Here is a 22,998-nt window from a genome sequence, read left to right on the forward strand (position 1 = left end):
GCTGTAAGTAAGGGGTTTTTTGGTTTTGTTTGCTGTTAAAAAGAAGAAGGTTTTGTTCTGAAAAATGTGTCTGTAAGGCTAAAATAATTAAATGTTGCCCAAAAAGTAAAAAGCAATAGATGTGATTCATCTTGTGTTAAAATTGGCCTGGCCTTTCTTGTTTAATTAATTGTAGCTGACAGAAAGAAGAATTTGCCTCTGCAGCTATTAGCACAGCTAGATACAAGAAGAAGAGGCTGCTGTGGAGAAAGCTTTTAGCTAAACCCAGAAAGTTTTGAAGAAAGCTACTGGTAAAAGGTAATGCAGTATTGTCTTTCCTTTATCACTGTGCTATTAAGAAGTCCTTTCCAGGTACTACTGAAACAGCAATCCAAACCAGGGAAAGAGGGTGAATTCATGCCAGCAAAATCAAAGGACTTGTGAAGGAACCTGAGGAATGGATTATCACACCTAAACCGGGTGAGACCAAATTGACTTTCAAACGGGGACTGGGTGGTAATGGTTTGGGAAGACCCGAAATGATCCAAGGAATGTACAAAGAATAACACCTAATTAAGAAATAAGGCAAAGCTTACATCACTGGTTTCAAGCACTGCCTGAATAAAACATCTTGGGGAGAAATACTTCAGACAGAAGGATCAGGACTGTTTTGGTCAAAGAGTTCTTATATTCTGACCTTAGCCTGTGAATTGTACAGGGGAGAGGAGGAATTACCATTTCCATCAGTGCCATACCGTATACTTTATATGACTCATCCCAATACTGGACATGCCAGCTGGGTTATAAGTAAAGGTTTGAATTGTGGGAATAATTACTATTGTAGTTCACAAAATTTATGCTCTTTGTGGATAGGAATTATTAGTGCCTGTTGAATGGGAGATACCTGAGGAACGGTGGGAAACTACAGTTAAGAGGTGTCAAAAACTATTTGCCTGGAAATTAGCTAAGATAAAGTGACAAGGAAATAGAGGGCAAGACCAGATTGGCCTCTATATTCGCCACCAAGAAGATCAAATCCACCTACTGAGTGTTGCAACCTCACAGGCATGGGAGGTGGGAGTATAAGCCATACTGGACCTCTGTTACTCCTGTTTCTGTCACTCATTTGTTGTCTTTTCCCTTTCAGGATACCAGCAAGATCATGTCACAAATGCTACAGAAAGCATCACATGGAAAGAAACCAAAGTTCCTCTTTTATGACACACACTCATGTCAACAGCCACTGTTATAACCCATCCAAATTAAGAACCTGAAGGCAAAACTGAGAAAATTATTGGATTGCAAGAAACTTATGAAAAAGTGGTAATAGACGGGGAATTGAATGTCTAAAAGGAGAGAGATGGATTTGTTTTACATTTAATCTTAAAGATACAGTTCAGGATTTGGTAAAAAAAAACAACTAATAAACAAAAAAGTAAAACCAGCACAGCAATCTAACTCTGTACTGACCCCAAATATGTTGAGTCGTATTACAAGACTCCAAGCAGTTATAGAAATGATAACAAATAAAGCTGCTCAGGCATTGGAATTATTATTGAATCAGCAAAGCTAAACAAAAACTGTAGTGTATCAGAATAAGTTGGCTTTGGACTATTTATTGGCTAACGAAGGGGGTGTTTGTGGAAAGTTTAATATATCAGATTGTTGAAAATTGATGACCACAGAAAAGTCATTCTAGAAAAAGCAAAAGAAATCAAAGAAAAAAAATTATATAAAATAACCCAGGTACCAGTACAATAATTAGGAAACAATATTAAAACCTACCTGGTAGGGTAATGTATTAGAAGAAATTAAGATTTTTCCTTTTATGTGTTACAACTGTTTTATCCCCTGTTATCCCCTGTTTTATTTTGCCAGCATAGTCCAGAAGATGCAAGTAGACAAGAAATATTGCTCAAGCCAAATGATTTACAAAGAATAAGAGGAGGGATTGTGAAAAATGCGTATTTTATTATTGGCTTTTCTCAAATATTAAAATGAATATTATATGCGTTATGTTAGAAAGGTATGCTGTATTAATTTCCTTTAAGTAGTGTGGTAAATATAGTTTAGGTTATAACATAATGTTAAAATAGGTAGTATGTATGTGAGATACTTTTTTTAAAGAAAGGACTTGTACTGAGATAGCAGCTACAGGACACCTAAATCTTTCAGAGAAGAAGAATTTATTGCTCTCTTATCAGAAGAAACTAACTTCTTCCCGCCTCGCTCAGGTCTGAAGATGCCATTAGGATTAAGAGGAAGAAGTTGACACTGACCAGACTGAATCCTTAGTGTGAATGGAATTTATGCATCATGTATGAGGTGTATGAATTTGCAACAGGCTATTGCTTTTAAGGGTTAATCCTCTGTTAACGTGTGTCCTTTATCGGGCTTATTTTGCCCAGAAAAAGGTACTCGGACTGTCCATAACTCTGTTTTTTATTCTCTTGTATTGTCCTAATCACAATTGTTCAAATTTTTATTACTCTAATTATATTACTATTTTTATAACCATTTTATTACTATTAAACTTTTAGAATTTTAAAACAAGTGATGGGTGTTTTTCACAAAAGATAAGTGTTCTTACCAAAGGCGAATAGAAAAGAGAGCAGAGGGGGGAAAGAGACGGAGGGAGAAACAGAAGACAGGAACAGCTTTACCACTAGGACCCCAGGTGCCCTGTTGGCGTCAGCTTGGCAGATGGGGCGAGTGCTGCAAGCTGTGGTGAGCCTGCACTGCTCTTGTGGCCAGCTGGGCACTATTTCCTAGCAGCAGCGGGCAGCCTGCCTCTGGTGTCGATGAATTACAGCTGCAGGCTAGCTGCTGCGGGCTGTTGCCGGGCAACATGGGAAACATGGCGGCAGCGATGGCTGTGGGGTGGGTACAGGCAGGGTGCAGGCAGCAGCTGTTCCACTGGGGAAACAGCGGAGCATTAGGTTGTCGTGGTGATGAACTGCCTCAGGGAAGCAGCAAAGCAGAGCAGATCGACAGGTGCGGAGAGGGAAGCAGGACTGCAGGGAGGAAAAGGCAGGGGGGAGGGGGACCAAGCTGGAAAAATATCCCCAGTTGTGGTGGAGTTAACTGCTTTTATGTGCTAAGGCTCCTCCCATAGCCTGATTTCCTGGGCATTTTCTCCCAGGCATCCAGGAGTCTGTCCCCCTGGCAAAGGGGGAGGGGGTCACTCGCAGCCCAATCGTAAAAGCATTCTCTCCCTTGATTGGTGCCAGGTGAGGTCTCCCCTTAACATATGACACCTGTTAAGGCTCCCAGCACGTGCACAGCCCCTATAGTAATTTTTCACCTCATGTATAACATATGTTGAGGCATAAATAAAAATTGTGAGAAATGACCACTCACTTTTAAAATTTTAAAGGTTTATTAAACCTTAACAAAAATACAACAAAAGGACTAAATAAGGAAAAATTGCAACGCTGGGAGCTCCCCTGCCCCCCGTGACTACCAGCCACGTGGCTCGTCTTCAAAATGGATTCTCCCCCTTTTATATCTCTAGCCCCTCCTAGAGTCCTGTCAGTCAACACCTTCCTTGCTGTCCAGTGGTGGAGTTCACTTTCTTCTACCTTGATTGGAGGTCAGGTATTAATATAGTAGCAAGTCAACCCTCCCAAATGCCCTGACTACCAAGGCGATCCCATGATAACAATGGGGGGGGAGGGAGGACATATTACAGTAACATACCTATACATCTACAAAACTTCTCTTAACATACATATAATGTTCACCCCTTAGTTGTGAGAGCCAACCATCTCATTACTCATCTATAACAAAAATCAAATCAGTCCCTCTCAGCATGGTGTTGCATGCACAGCACTCACCCTCCTCTGTCTTTTTGAGGCAACAGGTGTTTGGAGTTGTTTTGCAGCTTCTTGTGAAATTGGGTGAAATCTAGTTTTTCAGGCTGCAAGTCCCATGTCGCACCACTAGGAAAGAAAAACGGGAAAAAACAAAGAAAGAAAGTTCACTACTAACTAAACACTACTGAGCTGAAGAGCAGAGGGCACATAGGAGCCTACAGGCAAGGAAAGTTGGTATTTCACAAAGCACCACTCCCTGCTGCAGAACGTATGGATGGAGGCCTCTAACCTTCATACTTCTGTTCATACTTCTGTCTCCTTTCTTTTAATTTTTTTCCCCTTTTTTTTTTTTTTTTTGAGATGCTGAGCTCCTGTTGCTTGATTTAAACCCCTAGTTTTGTAAAATGATGCAGCGTGATCCAGCACGCACCTTGCAAGCTATACTTGCTCTCTATATAAAGGGGGTATTGCAACAGGTAGTGGTCTGGTCCATGCAATGGAGATATTCTCTCTGGTCCTGCACAACCTGGGCCAATGGCCTGGAGGAAGTGCTAGGTGGGAACTCAACCCCCACAGATTCTTGCAGTGCTCCAGGCACAGAGAGAGATATGCATAAAACTGGACAGAAAACATATCTCACTGCTTTCTCCATGTTGAAGCATGAATTGAAGAGCTCTTTCCAGTAGCTGCAAAGCCAACACATAATCACACCTCCATTTAATAGAAGTGTAAAAACCTGGAGCAGTAGCTCAAAACTGCCTCAAGTCTTGCCTGTGCAGCTCTTGGATGATTACAAGTAATTGAATCAGTATCACTTTCAGATGTTTGGACTGCAAATCCATTCAGAAGCTTCTCCAAAGCACATAGGACACTTTAAGTAGATTGACTGTGCTTAGTGCTGCAGGTTAAATTGGGATGGAGGGGAGGAGGAGCAGTGATGCAAGTACTGGCAGAGTACTCACTGGTGCTTGGGTACTAGCAGGGTGGCTATGCAGGCAAAGGCTGAGACGCCACAGTCCATCTCTCTCTTAAAGCATTTTAAAACTGACTTACCTGAAGGAGTCAAAGGTGTTGGCAGCCCAGATGTCCGTGCCCAGCATGTCAAGGGAGCTGTCCTTGTTGCCATTCTAGGAGGGAGGGAAAGGCAGTTACTCGCCAGAAGGCACAAAGTGCTATCCAAACCACAACACTGCCTGGCACAGCCTCTCCCACTGCCAGCTGTTTAAGTGTTCCAGCTCTGCATATGGGCTCCTCCGCTCCTATATGAATCCATGCTCACTGCAATGCAGAGTCCCCTTGCCCACTGCAAAAGTGCACCAATGAAGGCAAGAAGTGAGAGTTACAGCCTTGAGGACACAAGGCTGCGGACAACACGGAGCAGATAATTTATAGGCTCAGCTCTGACTTCTGCCCCTCTATCCATAACCTTCAAACCCACTAAGGTCCAGTGGGTGCAGTGCCATTCCAGTCATAAAGACACAGCTTCAGAGTCACAGACCCATTGAGGTGGGAAGGAACCTCTGAAGCTCATTTTGTCCAGCCCTCTTGCTCAAGCAGGATCACGTAATATAGAATAGTTTGGGTTGGAAGGGACCTTTAAAGGTCACCTAGTCAAATCAGGTGCCTAAGACCACATCCATATGGCTTTTGAATATCTCTAAGGATGGAGATACTCTTTCCCAGCAGCTATCAGAGCCTGTTGTCGCCAATAAGGATGGGGAAAGTCATCCTGTTTCTTCAAGGAGTTATGGTGTCATGACTTCTCCTTGCTCTAAAAACAGGCAGGGAACATTGGAACCATGCACTGTGCCACCCCTGCCATGCACACTAGCATAATATATGGTAGGGATAATTCATGCTATTAATGTATGGTTTAAAAATATTGTGAAATCCAAACCATGTCTTTTGGCCACCCCGGCCGGGAGCAGCTGTCTTATTCAGATTCAACTAGTTCCCGGACCTTGTTAAGATAATCACGGCCGAAACATAAGAATAGAAGCTTCCAGGACGATGATTGTCGGTTTCCCGAGTTGTCCAGTTGTCCGGAGCCACCCGAAGCGATTATCGCCTTGCCTTATCGCCTTGCCGCCTTGCCGATTGCATCTATCAAGATAGTCAGCGAGCCACCCTGATACATCTGAATACACGGCTCCTCCGGAGCCAATTGACACCAATGGCACACCTGGACGAGGCTTTTGTCCACCTCTGCACATGGAAAGCAACAGTGATGCATGTGAAGAGACACAAAGAAAATTCGGTCATCTTTGCCTCGGGCAGAATAAACTGTATAAAACCTCGCTGCGCAAAGCTGCGAGAGCGTGAACTGGGGTGACTCTGACACTCGGGAGGTCAGATCCGCGTTCACCCGGCGCCGATCCCGGGCTCGACGCTGTCTCTTTGGCTGTGGTGGTTTCGAAGACCCAACTTCAGTCTTGCAGACAAATTAATAAATCTTTTAGAATTTTTTTATAATTTTGGCTCACGATTTGATCATTTATAACACTAGCAAATGGGTTCACATGGTTATTCTGGTACACATTCTACCAACACTAAGGTGAAGATCTTACACTCATCCTTCAAGGCCTCTTTACAGTCATCAGCCCTCACATATCCTCCCTGCAGAAAGAGGGCTGCCCTCTCTACCCTTTACAGGGGAAGAAGTAAAGTGGATCGGATTTTACAATTCAAGACCATTCAAGAAATCAAACAACTCAGATTTAAATAGGATAGAAACGTAAATGCATCACAAATAGGGAATCCCATATTATCAATTCCCCCCTGCCCATTTCTTATGTATTTTCAGATTATTCATCTTGAACATATTCAGATTATTGAAGTATTTCAGCACAAATAGTCCCACTCTGGTGAAACATGCAGGTGAAGGTGGCTTCCATATACTCCCCATTGTATAATTTCTATATTTTTAAAATATTATTAATAATAACCAAGGTACTAAAAACTCAAAAATGCGACTGTTTCTTAATGAAGTCCCAGACCTCAATCTCCCTATAAAGTGAGGAATCTTTTCCCAATGAGCAGGATGCACATCCTCAGTGCACATCACAGATAGTTTCACTTCACAGCCATTCCCAGTACAATCAATTTAGACACCAGATACTCCAAACAAAGCCATATTGCTCCCCTTTTTTTGGTCTCCTCAAAGGGGTTTATGGACTATGACTTTAACCTCCAGGCATCTGCAGGTTAACATGTCTTCATCAAGAAACAAAACATGAGAAATATATGAAATTCTCATGATCGATGATGGAAAGCAATCTTTTTATTTTAGGCAAATATGATTTTCTCCCACCAAGAAGATAAATTAGTTTTCTAAATCCATAGAAACATCCTCATGCAGTATAATGAAAATACACATGGGCAGGTCTTCTTAGCCATCCTGCAGACAAATACATTTCTCTTTCCACTTCATAGAATCATAGAATCATTAAGATTAGAAAAGGCCTCTAAGATCATTGAATCCAACCATTAACCCAGCACTGCTAAGTCCACCACTAAACCATGCCCCTAAATGTCTCCTATGGACATGGAATATTTGAAGTTACAATGAGGCTGAAATAAACAAAGCCTGATAAACAATACTGGCAAACTGTTAACAACAGATGAGGAGAAGACTGAGGTACTCAACAACTTTTTTGCCTCAGTCTTCAATTGCAGCCACTCTTCCCACACCTCTCAAGTGGATTGACCGAAAAATGGGGACTGGAGGAAGAAAGTGCTTCCCACTGTAATTGAAGATCAGGTTGTGAGAGACTGAAATGTTGATGGCTAATGACTCAAAACAATCAGCCCTTTGTAGAGGCAGCAGGGTGCTTTTCTGAGGCTAGGTTTGCACTCCCTTAGGGGAAGGAGGTGTGTTTGGATGTGTGGTGGCACAGCCTCTGGTCTGCATAAAACAGAGAGGAACACCTACCATGGAAGCTACAAACTAGATGAGGCAGACCCTGCAGAGATAGGATGGTGCTTTTTACCATGACAACTGTCCTCCCTTACAAAAACTGGCTAAATTGTAAAATCCCCCCCAGCCCCTGGGGAAGGTCACATTCACATGGGACATTTAAACATAGGCCTAAGGGTATTCATCCCTTCTGATGGGGCAGAACTGCACAGAGGTGAGAGGCAGCTGTCATGTCTTAGAAGGTGTCATAATGTGGATGTGACAAGTTTGTCAGAGAGCCAAACAGATAGGTTTCCCAGGCATTGTTCTGGGAAAGCTGTGAGAACTATGAGAAAGAATTAAAACAATTCTTATCTCGGTCTGTGCACCTACTGTTTGCGAACATGTGGAATGCGTGTATGTGATGTTTATGGAAAGAGATGTACAAGAAGGTGTTGTTCCTAATCAACCTATGGTGTGAAAGGTGTTGTTTTAAGGACCAACCAGGTTCTGGGTGAACGATCCTGCTTCTAAATATGGGGAGTTTGTAATAAAGCTTGCTTAATGCCTTCTGAAGAGACCTAGGGTGTATGTGTTGCTCATTCTGCTGTCTGTAACTCAACGATGACATCATAAACCATCAAAGGCTCCCAAAGTGTGTCCAGACTCATTTCTGAAGCCTTTCACCAGAGGACTTGTCTCGGTTTGAGACAAGTTAGGAGGAAACATCCTGAAATGAACGTGTCCTCTAAAGAAAGCAGGTTTGGGCACTGCGTCACCCCACCAAATGAAAGTAATTTCTTGGAGGAAAGTGAAAAAAAACCTGTTTATTTAACACACACAGAGTGCACACAGGCATGGGAAAAAAAGAATAATGTTAATTATTAAAACCTTCTCACTGTGGAGAAAGCTGGTGGATTCAGAGTTCTTTCTGTAGGTGTGGCTTAGCTCTTCCTGAGGTCCAGAGCCAGGATGTGACATCCCGACATCCCAGGGCCTCCCCACTGGCTCCGGGCTATGGTCTGTTCTTGGACCAGAGCAAAGCTGAACAGGTCCAGAAGAAGCCACAGAAGTCAACAAAGAAGCTGTATGAAGTCCTGGGAAAACTTCTTGCCTCAGCTAACAAAAAAGAAGCTAGCTAAAAGCAAAGTGATTAACTCTCCTGAGACATAAACTTTAAGAAATTTAGGGATTTTAGAGGATCTGAGGTTTTAGTTAAAGATAAGCTTTATTGGAGTTAATCAAAATAAATGGGTAGGCCTTGATGAAGTTAAGAGTTAGTAGTTAACTAATAATTGATTGCTTGTCAACATAATGTTTGGTTAGCTGGGTTTATAATGAAGAATATAGAAACTGATAAATAATAGCTTTTAGGAACATAAGACAATTGTAGGCCTCCTCTGTTCTGAAACCAATTGAAGATGGGGAATGGGAGTTCTACCACGGGTTCATTTGTCATATTTGCATTGCAAAGGTAGAAAGGTCAGAACGAGGAAGACTTCATTTACTTCCTCATTTTGGGACCCCTCCCTATGAAAGGGACCACCGACCCATTTCAAGGAACAAACTAAGCATGCCTAATAGCTTTTGAACTAATTACCATACCAAGCGGGGAATGGGATGTACCAAAGTTATGAATATATGCATTTGTATTTTGGGTATTCAATACTTGTATAGATAAAAGGACTCTGTAATCACCTGCAAATTGCGGTGTGTATTTGGGAGCTATCCTGCCCAGTGTCACAATAAACATACACTTTCTAACTTTAAACTGTTAGAGAGTCTTTGTCTGCCACAGTTGGATATCAGTACTAGATCAATATCCATATTTTTAATAAATCACTCCCTCTCTCTACTGAGAAAAAACAGGGGAGGATGTGTGTTTAAACACAAACCACTGAAAGAATTCCCCCAGCTTCCCCCCCCCTAGACCTAGCTTAAAGTTACAGTACCCATGTCTGGGCATATGGGCATAAAGCAGATAATAGGGGATAGAATATCATAAAGTCACCCCAAGACAGGACTGAAAGCTCCCAGCCCCCCAGGGAAAGTACCTGGGAGTTCTCACCTAGCATGAGCATATATTAACCCATTGTATTTTGTGTTTCATGGGCTTTTTTGTCCACCCTGACAGATCAAGATGGTGACCATCACTTTGACAAGACTACGACCATCACTTCGACCAATGGACATATTAATTGCAACAACCAAGTTTCACTGTGACATTCATTGGTGATTATATGTGTTTTAAATGAATTAGCCAATTTGATTAATGAGGAGAATTTATTCTATAATTAAAATACAATCATAAAAAGGCCACAAGCAAAGATCAGATCAGCGCTGAACCAGGCTAACAGTGTGGAGGGGGCACTATGGCTCCTCTCCTCTGAACATTACAAAGAGACAGCTCTTACAAAGTCTTTTTTATACATTTGCAACCTCTGAGGGTGGCCAGGGAGGGTTTCTTGCTTTCTTATTGTTGATCTTATCTTTTTAGCATATTCATGTAGTTTTTCCTTTCTTGCTGTCCCTCTTGCAGAGAGTTTCTTGAAACTGGTAAATAATTCACTTTGTTAGAGGAAATTCTCTTGCAATATACATTCTAGGAGACACATATTTATCTTATCGATGATGCATATTGAATGCATATTGGTGGGCTTTGGTCCGAAGAATAATTCTCTGGAATCAACATTTCTGGAGATGAATATTCAGGCTAGGATTTTGGTGCATATTGCTGTAATCTCATCAGAGGGAATTTCCTGGAACCCTCCTTTGGTATGCCAGGATTTTCATCAGGCGAGATTACTGTAGCCTCAGCATGAATTTATACATATCATATATTACATATGTATCTGCTCTTATCCTTTCTTTCTCTTTCTTTCTTTTCCCTTATACATTTTCTTAAGTGATATTTTAATGCTTTCATATTGCTATATTACTATAGATAGTAATAATCAAAATGGCTACATACCTGCTTTCCACTGCAACCAAATTGTTCTAAAATAAACCTTACATCCATATATTTACAAGCACCAATCATTCAGTGTCATTTTATTCTAATCCACCCCAAGGGATCTATCAACAAGAACCTGGGTTACTCTTGCCTTGTGGCGTGGGTCATAACACAAGTTTGTGAACACCCAAGGAACCTGATTGTACATAAGTCCATGAGACCTGATGAGATGCATCCCAAAGTCCCAAGGGAATTAGCTGATATAGCTGTCAAGCCATTCTCCATGATATTTGAAAAGTCATGGCAGTCAGGTGACATCCCTGGTGACTGGAAATAGGGAAACACTACACCCATGTTTAAAAAGGGTAGAAAGGAGGACCCTGGGCACTACTGACCTGTCAGTCTCATTGGTATGCCTGAGAAGATAATGGAACAGATCCTGCTAGAATTTCTGCTAAGGCACATTGAGGACAGGGAGGTGATTTGAGACTGCTAGCACAATTTCACCAAGGGCAAGTCTTGCCTGACCAACCTAGTGGCCTTCTATGTTGAAGTAACTACATCAGTGAACAAGGGAAGGGCTAGAGGTGTCATTTATCTTGACTCCTGTAAAGCCTTTGACATCGACCCCCACAACATCCTTCCCTTTAAATTGGAGAGACTGTTCAATGGATAAGGAATGGTTTGGATGATTAAATACAGAGGGTAGTAGTCAATAGCTCAGTCCTGATGGACATCAGTGTGTATTGGGTTTTTATGGCCAGGTTTTGGTAGTGGAGGGGTTACAGGGGTGGCTTCTGAGAGAAGCTGCTAGAAGCTTCCTTCCATGTCCAGGAGATCCGATGCCATCTGGATCCAAGTCTGGACCAATCAGAAATGGTGGTAATGCCTTTTGCTATAACACATTTAAGAAGAAGGATAAAAAACAGTTATTGTGCAGATGTAATTGTGGGCAGAGGAAAGTGGGGTGAGAATATGCGAGAGGAACAGCTTTGCCGACACCAAGGCCAATGGAGAAGGAAGGGTGTCACAGTAACAAGTCCCTGGATAGGTTGGATTCAAACCTCTACAGGGGACCCTCAGCCAACCCTGATCAAGCTTAGATGCAGGCACACCACTGGCCAGAGATCTGAGTGGAGAGAGAGTCCAACCAATCAGCTGTTTTAACCTGGGAGTTTCAAACCCCCTATATAAGCAGGCCTCCATAATAAACCAATGCTGTTGTCGCATGTATCTCTGAGAGTTTGTGTCATCCCTGTCTCCAACCAATGACCCCATGTAAGAGAGAGGGAGAAGGTGCTCCAGGTACCAGAGCTGGGATTCCTCTGCAGCCCATGGTGAAAACCAGGGTGAAGTGGGCTGTCCCTCTGCAGCCCATGGAAGACTACAGGGTTGCAGACACCCACCTGCAGCCCATGGAGGAGACCCATGATGGAGCAGGTGGATGCCTGAGAAGAGGCTGTGACCCTGTGGGAGCCCTGTGCTGAAACAGCCTGTACTTGAAGGATTTCAGCCACTGAAGAGTGACCCACATTGCAGCAGTTTGTGGAGAACTGTTGCCCATGGGATGGACTCATATTGGAAAAGTTCATGGACAACTGTCTCCCGTGGGAGGGACCCCACACTGGAGCAGGGAAAGGGCTCATCTCCCTGAGCAACAGCAGAAACAGCATGTGATGAACTGATTGTAACCCCCACTCTCTGTCTCCATGCACCACTGGGGAGGAGGAGGTAGACCTGAGAAGGAGGGGGGGGGGGAAGGTGTTTTTAAGGTCTTATTTTACTTCTCATTGTTCTGCTCTGATTTTGCTAGTAATAAATTCAATTAATATCTCTAATTCCAGCCTATTTTGCCTGTAACAGTATTTGGTGAGTGATCTCTCACTGTCCTTAACTCATGAACCTTCTTTATATATTCTCTCCTCTGTGAAGTACTAAGACCTGAACAACAGGCCCTGAGCCAAAGTTGACCTCTAGATGAACCTTCCAACCAAATGTTATACGCATCTGCTTATCAACGAAGTATGAATAGCAATACAATATATGTAACCTTTCATTGGTGAAATATGCATTTACCTTTCCAAATTAAGAAACTGGACAAGGCCACATCTGGCCTTGTTTGGGGGTGCAGGATCAAAGACAACTCCCTTGGTTCCTCCTTGAGCCCTGGCCAGGCTTTAGGAGAAATCCAGCAGGAGAATAAAACCAAATGTTCCTGCATTAGAAGTAATGGTAGGTTGTTTATGATAAAAGCTGGGCTACTCTCACAGAGAAGTCAGAAGCCTCGTTGCCTGCAAAGGTGGATGCATTGCAGGATTTCCCAGTTACCGGGAGTGGTTCTCCAGTACTTCGCTGTGACAGCTTCCCCCAGCTGCTGATTGCAGATCTGGATGAAGGAGTAAAGTATTACAGTCACTAGTGATGTATCTCTTAATCACTATAGGCAATCTTTTGTACAAAGTTAAGGTGCATTGCTTATGTGGTGGTTCATCCCCCCCTGTGGCAGCAGCTCTCTGGCCACGGAGAGCAACAGACGACCTTCCCAGGATTTTTCTGGGGAAGGCTGTGAGAAGATCAGAGAAAAGGATGAGAAACAATTCTTATCTTAGCCTGCTGCACCTGTTGCCCCCCCCCCCCCCCACCTTCCCCACTCCTTTCCAGGCTGCAGTGTGATCTGAGAAAATGCTTGTTAGGCCTCCTTGTCTTTGAAAACACCTATAGCAAATCTGGAAGTTAGGTTAAGTTATAGTTACAATTTAGGCTAAATGCTGTTAAGTGTTATTTCTCTGTTAGATTGTTAAGGTTTGGCTATAAATTAAGGTATGAGTTAAGTTAAAGTACTGTTAAGTGTTGTTAAGCTTTAGGCTGCATTCCTTTTCACCCTTGTTTACACTGTCTTTACACACACACACACACACCCACACCCCACACACACCCCCCTAGGAAGTTTTCAATTAATTTCTGGTTTGATTGCCTGGATTCTGTTTGGTTTTGTTGTTGCTTGCTTTCCCTTGTTGTGCCTCAGTTGTCCTTTGTAAGTAGAGTGAAAGTTGAGCTTTGTAGTTTAATATTGAATCTGACTTTTGCTCATACCCTTGTTGGTGATTTTCAGGCGATCACGAGCACACTTGTCTGGGACAGCTTAGCTTATCCTTTTGCAATTCTTTACAGTTTTGCATCATAGTAAATTACACGATTCCTTAAGTTGGTGTCTGTGTCTTTGGTGTTGACCCTACCCACCAGCATAACAAAATTGATGTAGTTAGCTAGATCAGAACAAAATTCCGCTTTTTAAATCTAAATGTAAGAAATCTAAATTTAAGGAATCAGTCCTGTCCGAAATTCCTGGATGGAAAGATCTTCCCCATAGTTCACTGGCTCTTGAGTGGGCTAAGGTTGGAGGACTGTGTGATCAATGGGGAAGTCAGTTAAAAGAAGCTAAACCACTGGATGTATTGAAATGTATCCAAAAATTGCATACTCAAAAAGTAAAAGACCTTGTGGGCTTGGGAAAACGAGGATGGATTTTGTTAACAGCACATAAAAAAAAACACCAACAGAAGGAACAGTTGTTGTTGAAATGCTCTAACATGAAGCAACAGATGTCTGAGTTGCAGAATTAAATTGTAATGTTACAGTGTCAAAAAAAACTGCTTACTGATAAGTTGGACACTTACCAGACTGTAGCCAAGAAGGCTGCAGTTCAAGTGGCTCATTAGAAGTATAAGAAAAGAAGGGTGCAAGTGAATCACAAGCAAGTGCATACGGTGATTGCAGAAGCAGGTGTACAGAGGAATCCCAATAAATGGGATGGAGATAATTGGGATTCTATGGATTCCAATGAGGCTTGATACCTTAGGTTTTAAGTTTTTCTGTTCTGTTTTGGTGTGCAGTGTAGCAGGCACAGGGCCTGCAAGGGCCCCGTGGCGAGCAGAAGCCTAAAGATAGGAAATGCTAAGTCATGGTGAATGGGCTAGAAAGACCCTTTTCTGCCTTTGGACACCTGCTTATCTCTCTGTAACCCTATAGGTCACTTTCCTTTAACCCTTGCTATTGGACAATTTCTGATCCCCCTGTATCCTATATAAAGGGTTGTTTTAGCCTGGTTCTGGTAGAAGAGCTGTCACTGGAACCCTTCTCAGAAGACTCAATAAAGACATCACTGTGGAACTCCAAACGGACTTCTCTCTCCCCTGCGTCTGCCTGCCTTCGGCACCTAGCAAGCTAAGAGCTGAGATCACAATGAGCTGATAATCACTAAAGAGCTGATATCACTTAAGCTTGCTTAGGTTGCCGGTGGCTGAGAACTGCTTGGGTACTTGGGCAGTCTGTCCCGGAGAGGACTGCGCTATCCAGACCCATGCGGCCTGCTGGAAGACACCCTGAACCCAGCAGGAGGCCGTATTAGTGCAGCTTTAAGCTTTATATTGTGTTACTAGGATCTTTTCACAGGGTGGTGAAGACAAAACAATCCTATTCTAGCTGGGGACTCACGGACAATCTCTTCAAACTTCGGGCCCAAAGCATAAACAACGTGAAAATAGGAGGGCGAGAAAGTAAGCAAGGAGGATGAAACTTCATAATTTGAAGCTATTAATTGGACAGTTAACTCCTATATGCAAATGGACTAAAACTTATTAAAATGTGAGATCCTGTGATCAAGCCCTCTTTTGCTTCCATCTTGGAGTCACCTGGGCAGAGCCACGACTGTGGCTCTGGTACTGCCAGGGTGTGGCCTTTGAAGACACTTCAATAAATATCCACTTTATTCCTCTTAACTCCATCTAGCCTCTGTTCCAGCTCCTTAAGGCATCAGGCTGGTTCCCCAGATGAATTTGTTGATGTGTGACCAGCACGGAGATGAAAGATAGAACTGGAGGACAGGACAGAAGCTAATGATCAGCATGTTAGCAGAGATGTGACAGAGGATTATACTCAGCATGAAGTAAATTATATAATTGAATGGTTTAGGTAAAGAGCAGGGAAACCCCTCCTCTCTTGAATGGTGCATTTGCACTATTAGGGAGCATTTGGGGTAACCCTAGACTCAGGGAACTCTAAGAAATTTTTAGTTTTGAGCTCAGCTTCTTTTGTGCGGGATGCATTTTGGAATAATGTTCACAATACTGATTTGTTAGTTTTGGCTGCTCAAGGATATAATGCTCAATACCCTACAGAAAATGGATAGGATCTGAACATCAGTGGTATACTTTGCCAGACTGTATAAAATAAATAAAGAAGGAGGGAATGAGATCAGCTATCTTTATTGGAGATGCTGATTCTACAATGCGGAATGCTTTGTCTGTTACTGTCAGAAATAAACTGATTAGGATGGCTCCACCAGCATATAAAAATGTAATCATGGCTCTCTTGATTTAGGAGACAGGGAATCCCCTGGATGAAGTAATTGAGAAAATGCAGCAGTTGAGTAACCTTGTTAAATGGGGCCCATGGGGAAGTGCAGGAAATCAAGACACTTGAGATAGCTATAAGGGGAGTGAAAACAGAATTCCTCATAAGGAAATGTTTCTGGCTTTATTAAAGGATGGTATGTCTCGGGAGAAACTTGATTATGTTCCAACTCATAACTATGGCCGATCTATTAACAGAGAAGGTTGAATAAATGTAGTAAGAAAGTGCAAAATTCTGTGGCAAACAATCCAGGAACAACTCAGCCTATGTCATCCCTGCCGGAGACTCAACAGGATTTCACATCTGCTCACAAAGGGCCCTCTCCAAGTGGATCGGTTATTCCAGGGGAAAAGGCAGATTGGGAATCATATTCTGATTTGTATCCTTGGAAAGAGATTAGGGAAATTGTTGCTGTGCAAGCTGATCTGTAGATAGCATTAATCCAGTTATAAATAAGAAATCCAGCCCAGCTTCATTAACTAGCTTCTGGGCTGACTGACTGTTGAAGATTGCAATGCAAGTTGTTTTCAATTACCATCTGTATGGCAGATTACCTTTGTCAAGTGGGCAGTTTGCTTTATCTCTCTCTTTGAGTGACCACATTCACACCTCCATCGGGAGGGGACATCTGCTGATAACAGACTATTGACTGTAACAGCATGACTGATAAGAACTATAACATTCCATGGTGAGATGCTTCGCCCAGAGGGAGAAGCCAAGCATTGCTACCCAGATATAATCCAGAAGTTTTTGAGACACCGGAACAGCTTTCTCCACGGGATTCCCCAGAGAAACAGCAGCTGTCTTCTTCTTCCACGGGATCTTCTGAGGCAAAGAGGAAATTTTCCAGGGTAGAAATCCATTTTGATTTAGGTGAAATGTACATTTTTGAGTTGAGTCTGTGTTCAGAAAACATAGCTATTTAGCCTGACTGCAGAACCTAGGCTCAGAGAAGTTGCTTCAGTGAAGGACAGAGATAAGGGGGGAGAGACAGAGGGTGATAGAGAGAGACAGAGAGACTTCTGAGAGAGCAGGTCAGCCTGACCTAGGAATTCTTTCTGATAAAGAAGAACTAGCAGCAAATGTCACGCGAAATTCATAAAAATGAATATGTATGAACCTATTGTGAAATTGTAAGCATATGTATCTGAGAGGGAGATAAAAAGAGACCTGAAGTTCCCAGAGGTATGCACATGCATCCAGCGCTGTAATAAACATACCGGCTTTACAACTTCCACAACAGTTGTGGGGTTTTGATTATCGCCACAAAACATTATGGCACCCCAGATGGGACCGTCTCTGTCCCCGCAGGGGCAGAAGGGATAGACGGACATCCAAGGCACGCCCCCGGGATTTTCCCGGAGGAGCTCTGCTCATTTTGGCTTGCCTCCTGCGGAGACAGACAAGGACCTGCTGGTATGTGGAGGATACGGTATGTATTGAGGTACCCCCGGGAGAAAAGAGAGATAGGACGGCTGAATAAGTCACTCAGAGACATCTGAGTGCTCAGCCTGTAGATGCAGCTGATAGAGCACCTGGACTAGAGACAGAGGTTCACTGTCTGATAGAGCGGCCGCTAGCGACCCTGGGGATAGGTCAAGTGAACCTGTGTGTGTGTGTGTGTGTAGTGTCCGGACACTGTATCATTGTATGGTAAATGCATTGTGTAGTTAATAGTAATGTGTCTGTAATCATGCGAGTGTGTAGCATATGAAAGAGAGAGCGAACAAGTAAGTTCACCCATAGCGTGGGAGGGTGAGTTCTACCTGTGTTTGAAGCAGCCGGGTGAGGCTTGAGTTGCCGGCTGCGGCAGGCTGTAGGGGCAGGAAGTGCCCTGCAAAGAAGTGGAACAAGTGGAGAAACGTCAGTGAAGATATTTATTGTGTTTAAATTTGGTGATTTGTGTAGATTTGGCACATTTTAACCGTGATACGAGCTCAGGGATTTCCTTTGCCCTGGTAGTTTGGACTTGATCTCCAGAATTTTACTGTGTGCTGTTATTTTGATTGTGTCCAGAGAAAGCTGATGTAGGTAAATGCTGAATTATTGTATGCTGTGTTGTGTTGAGAAAAGTAAGCACTTTGAGAGATATGCCCTTTCCCAGTGATTTTGTGTAGTTCTTCCCCCGCATTGTAGTAATTTAATTCTCAGATTGCATAGTGGTGTTTGTGGAGATTTTAAGATTTTGTTTGCAACAAGTGTAGCATTTTACACAGAAGAACTATGGTATGGTGATTTATGTTTAACTGTAGTAAAGTGAATTAAAGGAATTCCAAGAATTCCCCCCCACAGCAGTTCAAGCCCTGGCTCTAGTGAATTTGAGATAAGAGGTGTGTGTCTGTCTGTGTTTGTGAGCATATCAGAGTTTTTGCTGTAACAAGCACAGCCTTTTGCAAGGCAGTAAAGTGAGTGTCAGTAGAAACAATGCTTTAATTAGATTGTGCAAGAAGAGAAAATAAAAAAGACTGACATTTTGTAAAACAAAGTTTAAATAGAAGAGATGAATGAGTTTATGGGACTTCAGTAGGTATTATAGTAAGCTTAGACTGAGAACAACCTGCCGTAGAGGTTAAGTGATAAACGCCAAAGTAATAAACGAGATAGCCTGCAAGCAATTCCTGGGAGTTTTTAGTGCATTGAGAGGCTGGCACCTTGTATGCAATGCAGAGTTTGCGAGAGGCGCCGGTATTGCTGTTCTGTGTCTTAAGTGTAAATTAAACGTTCCTGATCAAGCCAATTCAGAACCTGAGATCTTAAAGCTTGTGTGTGGAGAATCACATCTAATACCTGCCACCTGAATGTCTGTGTATGAAGAAAAACTGAGAAAAGACACTGTGAGGCTTGGGGGGAAACAAGATAGCATAAGGGGAAGGAGATAATGAGAACTAACCAGAGCAAAGAAGTTCCTGAACTAAACACTTTAGGGAGGGGCTCACTGGGACAAGGCTGCCAGTAGGAGCGGCTCAGAAAATAAAAAGATTTATAATACCTCATTGCAGTTAATGCGGTTTTAAAATGAGAAAGTAAATGAGATAAAGTCCCGTATGCTGATGTGATTTTTTGCCTTAAGAAATCACCCAGAATGGCAGAGTAACTGTGGGTTCAGAGCTCCCTCTGACCTACTGGTGTAGCTCTTGAAAAAAAAAAAAGAAAAAAAACAAAGCAAAGAGAAGGCAAATCAAACGTGTTGTTCAGCATGCAGGATAAGATAGCAATGTATGAAGTCAGACAAAGATTATCATGCTGAAACGCAAAGCGATTACATTTCGCAAAATGAGTACGTATGATTTGTTGCAAGCTCCTCCTAAAGTAAGGGAGGAAGGATAAAGATGACCTCCCCAAAAGGGAAGAGGACTCAGGCTCCAAAAGTATACCCATTCGCACCCATCTCCTTCGTAGCAGTACAATTTCATCCAGAACTAGGAGGTAACAGACCCCTCTGTGAGAGGCAGTGAGATCAGAAGAAAGAAAAGGGTAGAATTTTAGTTGATACAGGGGCCACATATTCAGTTTTAAATAAAGCTTTAGTACCTGTGGAGAATGTTTATGTTGTAGTGTGGAGAACAACTGGCCAGTCTGAGAAGGCATACTTTTGCAAACCCTTAAAGTAATGTGTACTTAGAAGCTTTTGTATATGCTCAAATCGGTAAACATTCTGAAATGAGGAGGTTACTCTAGAAGCAAATGATATAAAGATGATAAGCTCAACATTAACAGCCATTGAAATTAAGAAAGACATTAGTAAAGCGATGTTAGAATAAGTAAATAAGTATTTTCGGAGGTATAGGCCTCTGCTGTACCAAGGAAAGTGAAAAATGCCCCCCATAGTAATCAAGCTTAAAGAAAGAACACAACCAGTGAGAATTGAACAGTACCCCCTCAAAAAGAAGATAAAGAAGAAACCCGCCCAATAATTGATAGTGCTAGATTGAGAGCTGTCAATAAGATAACAAAGAATTTATACCCTGTGGTAGGAAATCCATAAACTTTACTAACTTGTTTAACACCTGAGCTAACCTGGTTTACTGTTTTAGACCCGAGAGATGCCTTCTTTTGCCTCCCTATCCACGAAGCCAGCCAGAAAATTTTTGCATTCGAATGAGAAAGCCCTAGAAGCAGTGCAAAACACAGCTCACATGGTCCATGTGCCTGAAGGCTTCAAAAATTCCCCCACTCTGATTGGAGAACAACTTGCAAAGATCCAGAGTCCTGAGAAGCTCCACAAGAAGAAGAAAGGCTCTTGCAGTACATAGATGATCTTCTAGTAGCCGCTCAGACGAAAGAAGTATGTGTGGCCTAGACTGTAAGCCTTTAAAATTTCCTAAGACTGCAAAGATACAGAGTATCGAAGAAAAAGGCACAAGTAGTGAAACAGAAAGTAATCTACCGAAAGTACGAAGTCAATGCTAAGCAACAGACTTGAGGGCAGGCTTGCAAAGAAGCCATATGCCAATCCCCGAAATCCAAGACAACAAAAGAACTCCGAACCTTCTTAGGCATGGCAAGGTAGTGCCAGCTGTGAGTTTATAATTATCGACTGCTTATCAGACCCCTCTATGCTCTTATTGCCAATGGAAACAGAGATCTCCAGTGGACAAAAGAAGCCACACGGGCCTTTCACCAGCTAAAGAGTGCCCTCATGTCAGCTCCAGCTTTGAGACTTCCAGATGTAAGTAAACCATTCTTTCTATTTTCCCATGAAAGACAAGGAATTGCCCTGGGAATACTAGCTCAAGACAGTTGCTTACTTCTCTTAGCAACTAGATGCAACAGCCAAAGGATGGCCAGGTTGCCTCAGAGCTGTAGCAGCAGTCGTGCTGAATATTCATGAGACACCCAAGTTTACCCTGGGACAAAAATGACTGTGCTATTTTCCCATACAGTGTCCGCAGTACAGGCAGTAAAGGGTAGCCACTAGTTCTCACCATAGAAGTTCCTGAAATACCAAGCCATCATAGTAGAGCAAGATGATGTAGAGATAGTAGTGACTAATATTGTCAACCCAGCTTCTTTTCTCAATAGAATCAAAGAGAAGCAATACACCACGATTGCCTAGAGACCATTAAAGCTACTTACTCCAGATGCTCAGACTTGAAAGACACTCCTCTAGACAATGCAGAGACCTAGTTCACTGACAGGAGCAGCTACATTGCCAGTAGAAAGTGACATGCTAAGTACACAGTGACTACCTGCAGAGAGGTAATAGAGTCTAGACCCTTACCAACAGGTACCTCTGCACAGAAGGCTGAGATAAATGCCCTGACCCATGCCTTAGAAACAGCAAAAAGAAAAGAAAATAAACATCTATACAGATTTAAGTTATGCATTCAGAGTCGTGCATGCACATGGAGCCATCTAGAAAGAGAAGAGACTGCTAACCTCACAAAGAAAGAAGAAACAATCCAGCTGCTAGATGCAGTTCAGCTGCCTGAAAAGGCATATTAAGGCACACCAGAGAATGAACTCAGACTTAAAAGAAAGAAATAAGCTGGCAGATGGAGAAGCAAAGAAATCAGCAAAAGGTGAGGTAATTATGGACAGATTTTCCTCGAAGGTAAGCCAGAATATAATAATACTAATCAAAAGAGACATGCAACCATAAGGAGTGGGCTACCATTGAAAGAGAGCTAGTAATCCTTTCCCATTTTCATAGTCACTAGTGAAAGAAGAGCACTAGAAAACACACTAGGACCTAACTACTTAAAAGCTTTTATAAAGTGTTGCTCCTTTCCCAGAATGACCAAGGCTGCCAGTATTATAGAGTGCATCAAAATGAAGTCTTGACTTTGAAGTAGTAGTTTCCACAGGCTTTCTAGAACACACATCTGATTGAAAGAATCGTAGCCAAGAATTTATATGCCACTATCACTCAAGTAAACCGACAGTGAGATCCTTGCCTCCAGACTAACCCCAAAAATACCCCCAGGCCGAAACTCAGTCAGACTGAGAGAGGCCATGAGCCTGGACAGCAGTGGCAAATTGACTTTTCAGAACTCCCAAGGAAAGGAGGGTATTGGTATATACTGGTATTGACAGATACATTTTCAAGGTAGCTAGAAGCATACCCCGCCAAAACTGTCAAAGCTCGAGAAGTGACCAGGGTATTATTACAAGAAATAATACCACGCTTCAGAGTTCCAGCCACAATATTCTCGGATAGAGAATCACATTTCATTTCCAAAGTAGTGCAACAGATTAGTAGCCACCTGGGCATAGATTGAAAACTTCACACTCCATAACGCCCCCAATCAAGCAGCCAGGTAGAGAAAATGAATCATTTGATTAAGCAGCCGATTATAAGACTAGGGCAGGAAGTTAATCTACCCTAGCCCCAAGATCTTCCACTGACACTATTGCAAATTCGAACTAAACCTCGGGCTAAAGGAAAGCTGAGTCCTTTTGAAATGCTTTATGGAAGACCATATAGAATACAAAAGGGAATGTCCACCCACATTGGGGAGGTAACACTGGCCACCTACATGGTGGCTTTAATCAAACAGCTCAGAGAAATTGAGAAACACGTGGCTGGAACTCGGAGCAGGGAGTTAGATGGGCCAGTACATAACATACAGTCTGAAGATTATATATATGTTAAGCCTCTGGCAGAAAAGACTTTAGAACCACAGTGAGAGGGACCACTGCAAGTACTTCTCACCACCTTCACCGCAATCAAGATCAAAGAGCAGAATGCCTAGATCCACCACTCTTGAGTGACGAAAGCCCCTTAGAGAGTGACATCAAGAGACAATGAACTGAGATTAAGCTTACTCAGACAAAATGAGTTTATTGTGGCCAAGAGTAGTTTGTAATTTCATTCACAGAATTGTTTTAGCACTTAGTACAGTTCAAGATAATATGTCTTTAGCTTTCAGTTGTATACAAGTACAGTTATAGATGCAAGCAACAGCAGCTCTGATCATATGAGAAAGAAGTGAAAGTAATTT

At 42.5% G+C, this 22,998-nt stretch overlaps 1 protein-coding gene and 1 long non-coding RNA gene across 3 annotated transcripts in view; both read right to left on the reverse strand.

Annotated features, from left to right (window-relative positions):
* Positions 1-22,998, reverse strand: part of LOC139598928 (uncharacterized) — a 567,429-nt gene that overhangs the window by 307,240 nt on the left and 237,191 nt on the right. The window lies entirely within an intron of this gene.
* LOC139598927 (CBP80/20-dependent translation initiation factor-like) overlaps positions 1-22,998 on the reverse strand; it is a 283,857-nt gene that overhangs the window by 177,421 nt on the left and 83,438 nt on the right. For both annotated transcript variants that reach the window (XM_071445861.1, XM_071445860.1), the window contains exons 3-4: positions 4,848-4,921; positions 3,816-3,920 (exon numbers count right to left, since the gene is read on the reverse strand). In XM_071445861.1, coding sequence (XP_071301962.1) covers positions 3,816-3,920; positions 4,848-4,921 — 179 coding nt within the window. The remainder of the gene's footprint in view (positions 1-3,815; positions 3,921-4,847; positions 4,922-22,998) is intronic.

The sequence above is a fragment of the Agelaius tricolor genome, unplaced genomic scaffold (assembly GCF_023055355.1).
Source record: "Agelaius tricolor isolate 1412-34295 unplaced genomic scaffold, bAgeTri1.0.p SCAF_21, whole genome shotgun sequence".
NCBI lineage: Eukaryota > Metazoa > Chordata > Aves > Passeriformes > Icteridae > Agelaius > Agelaius tricolor.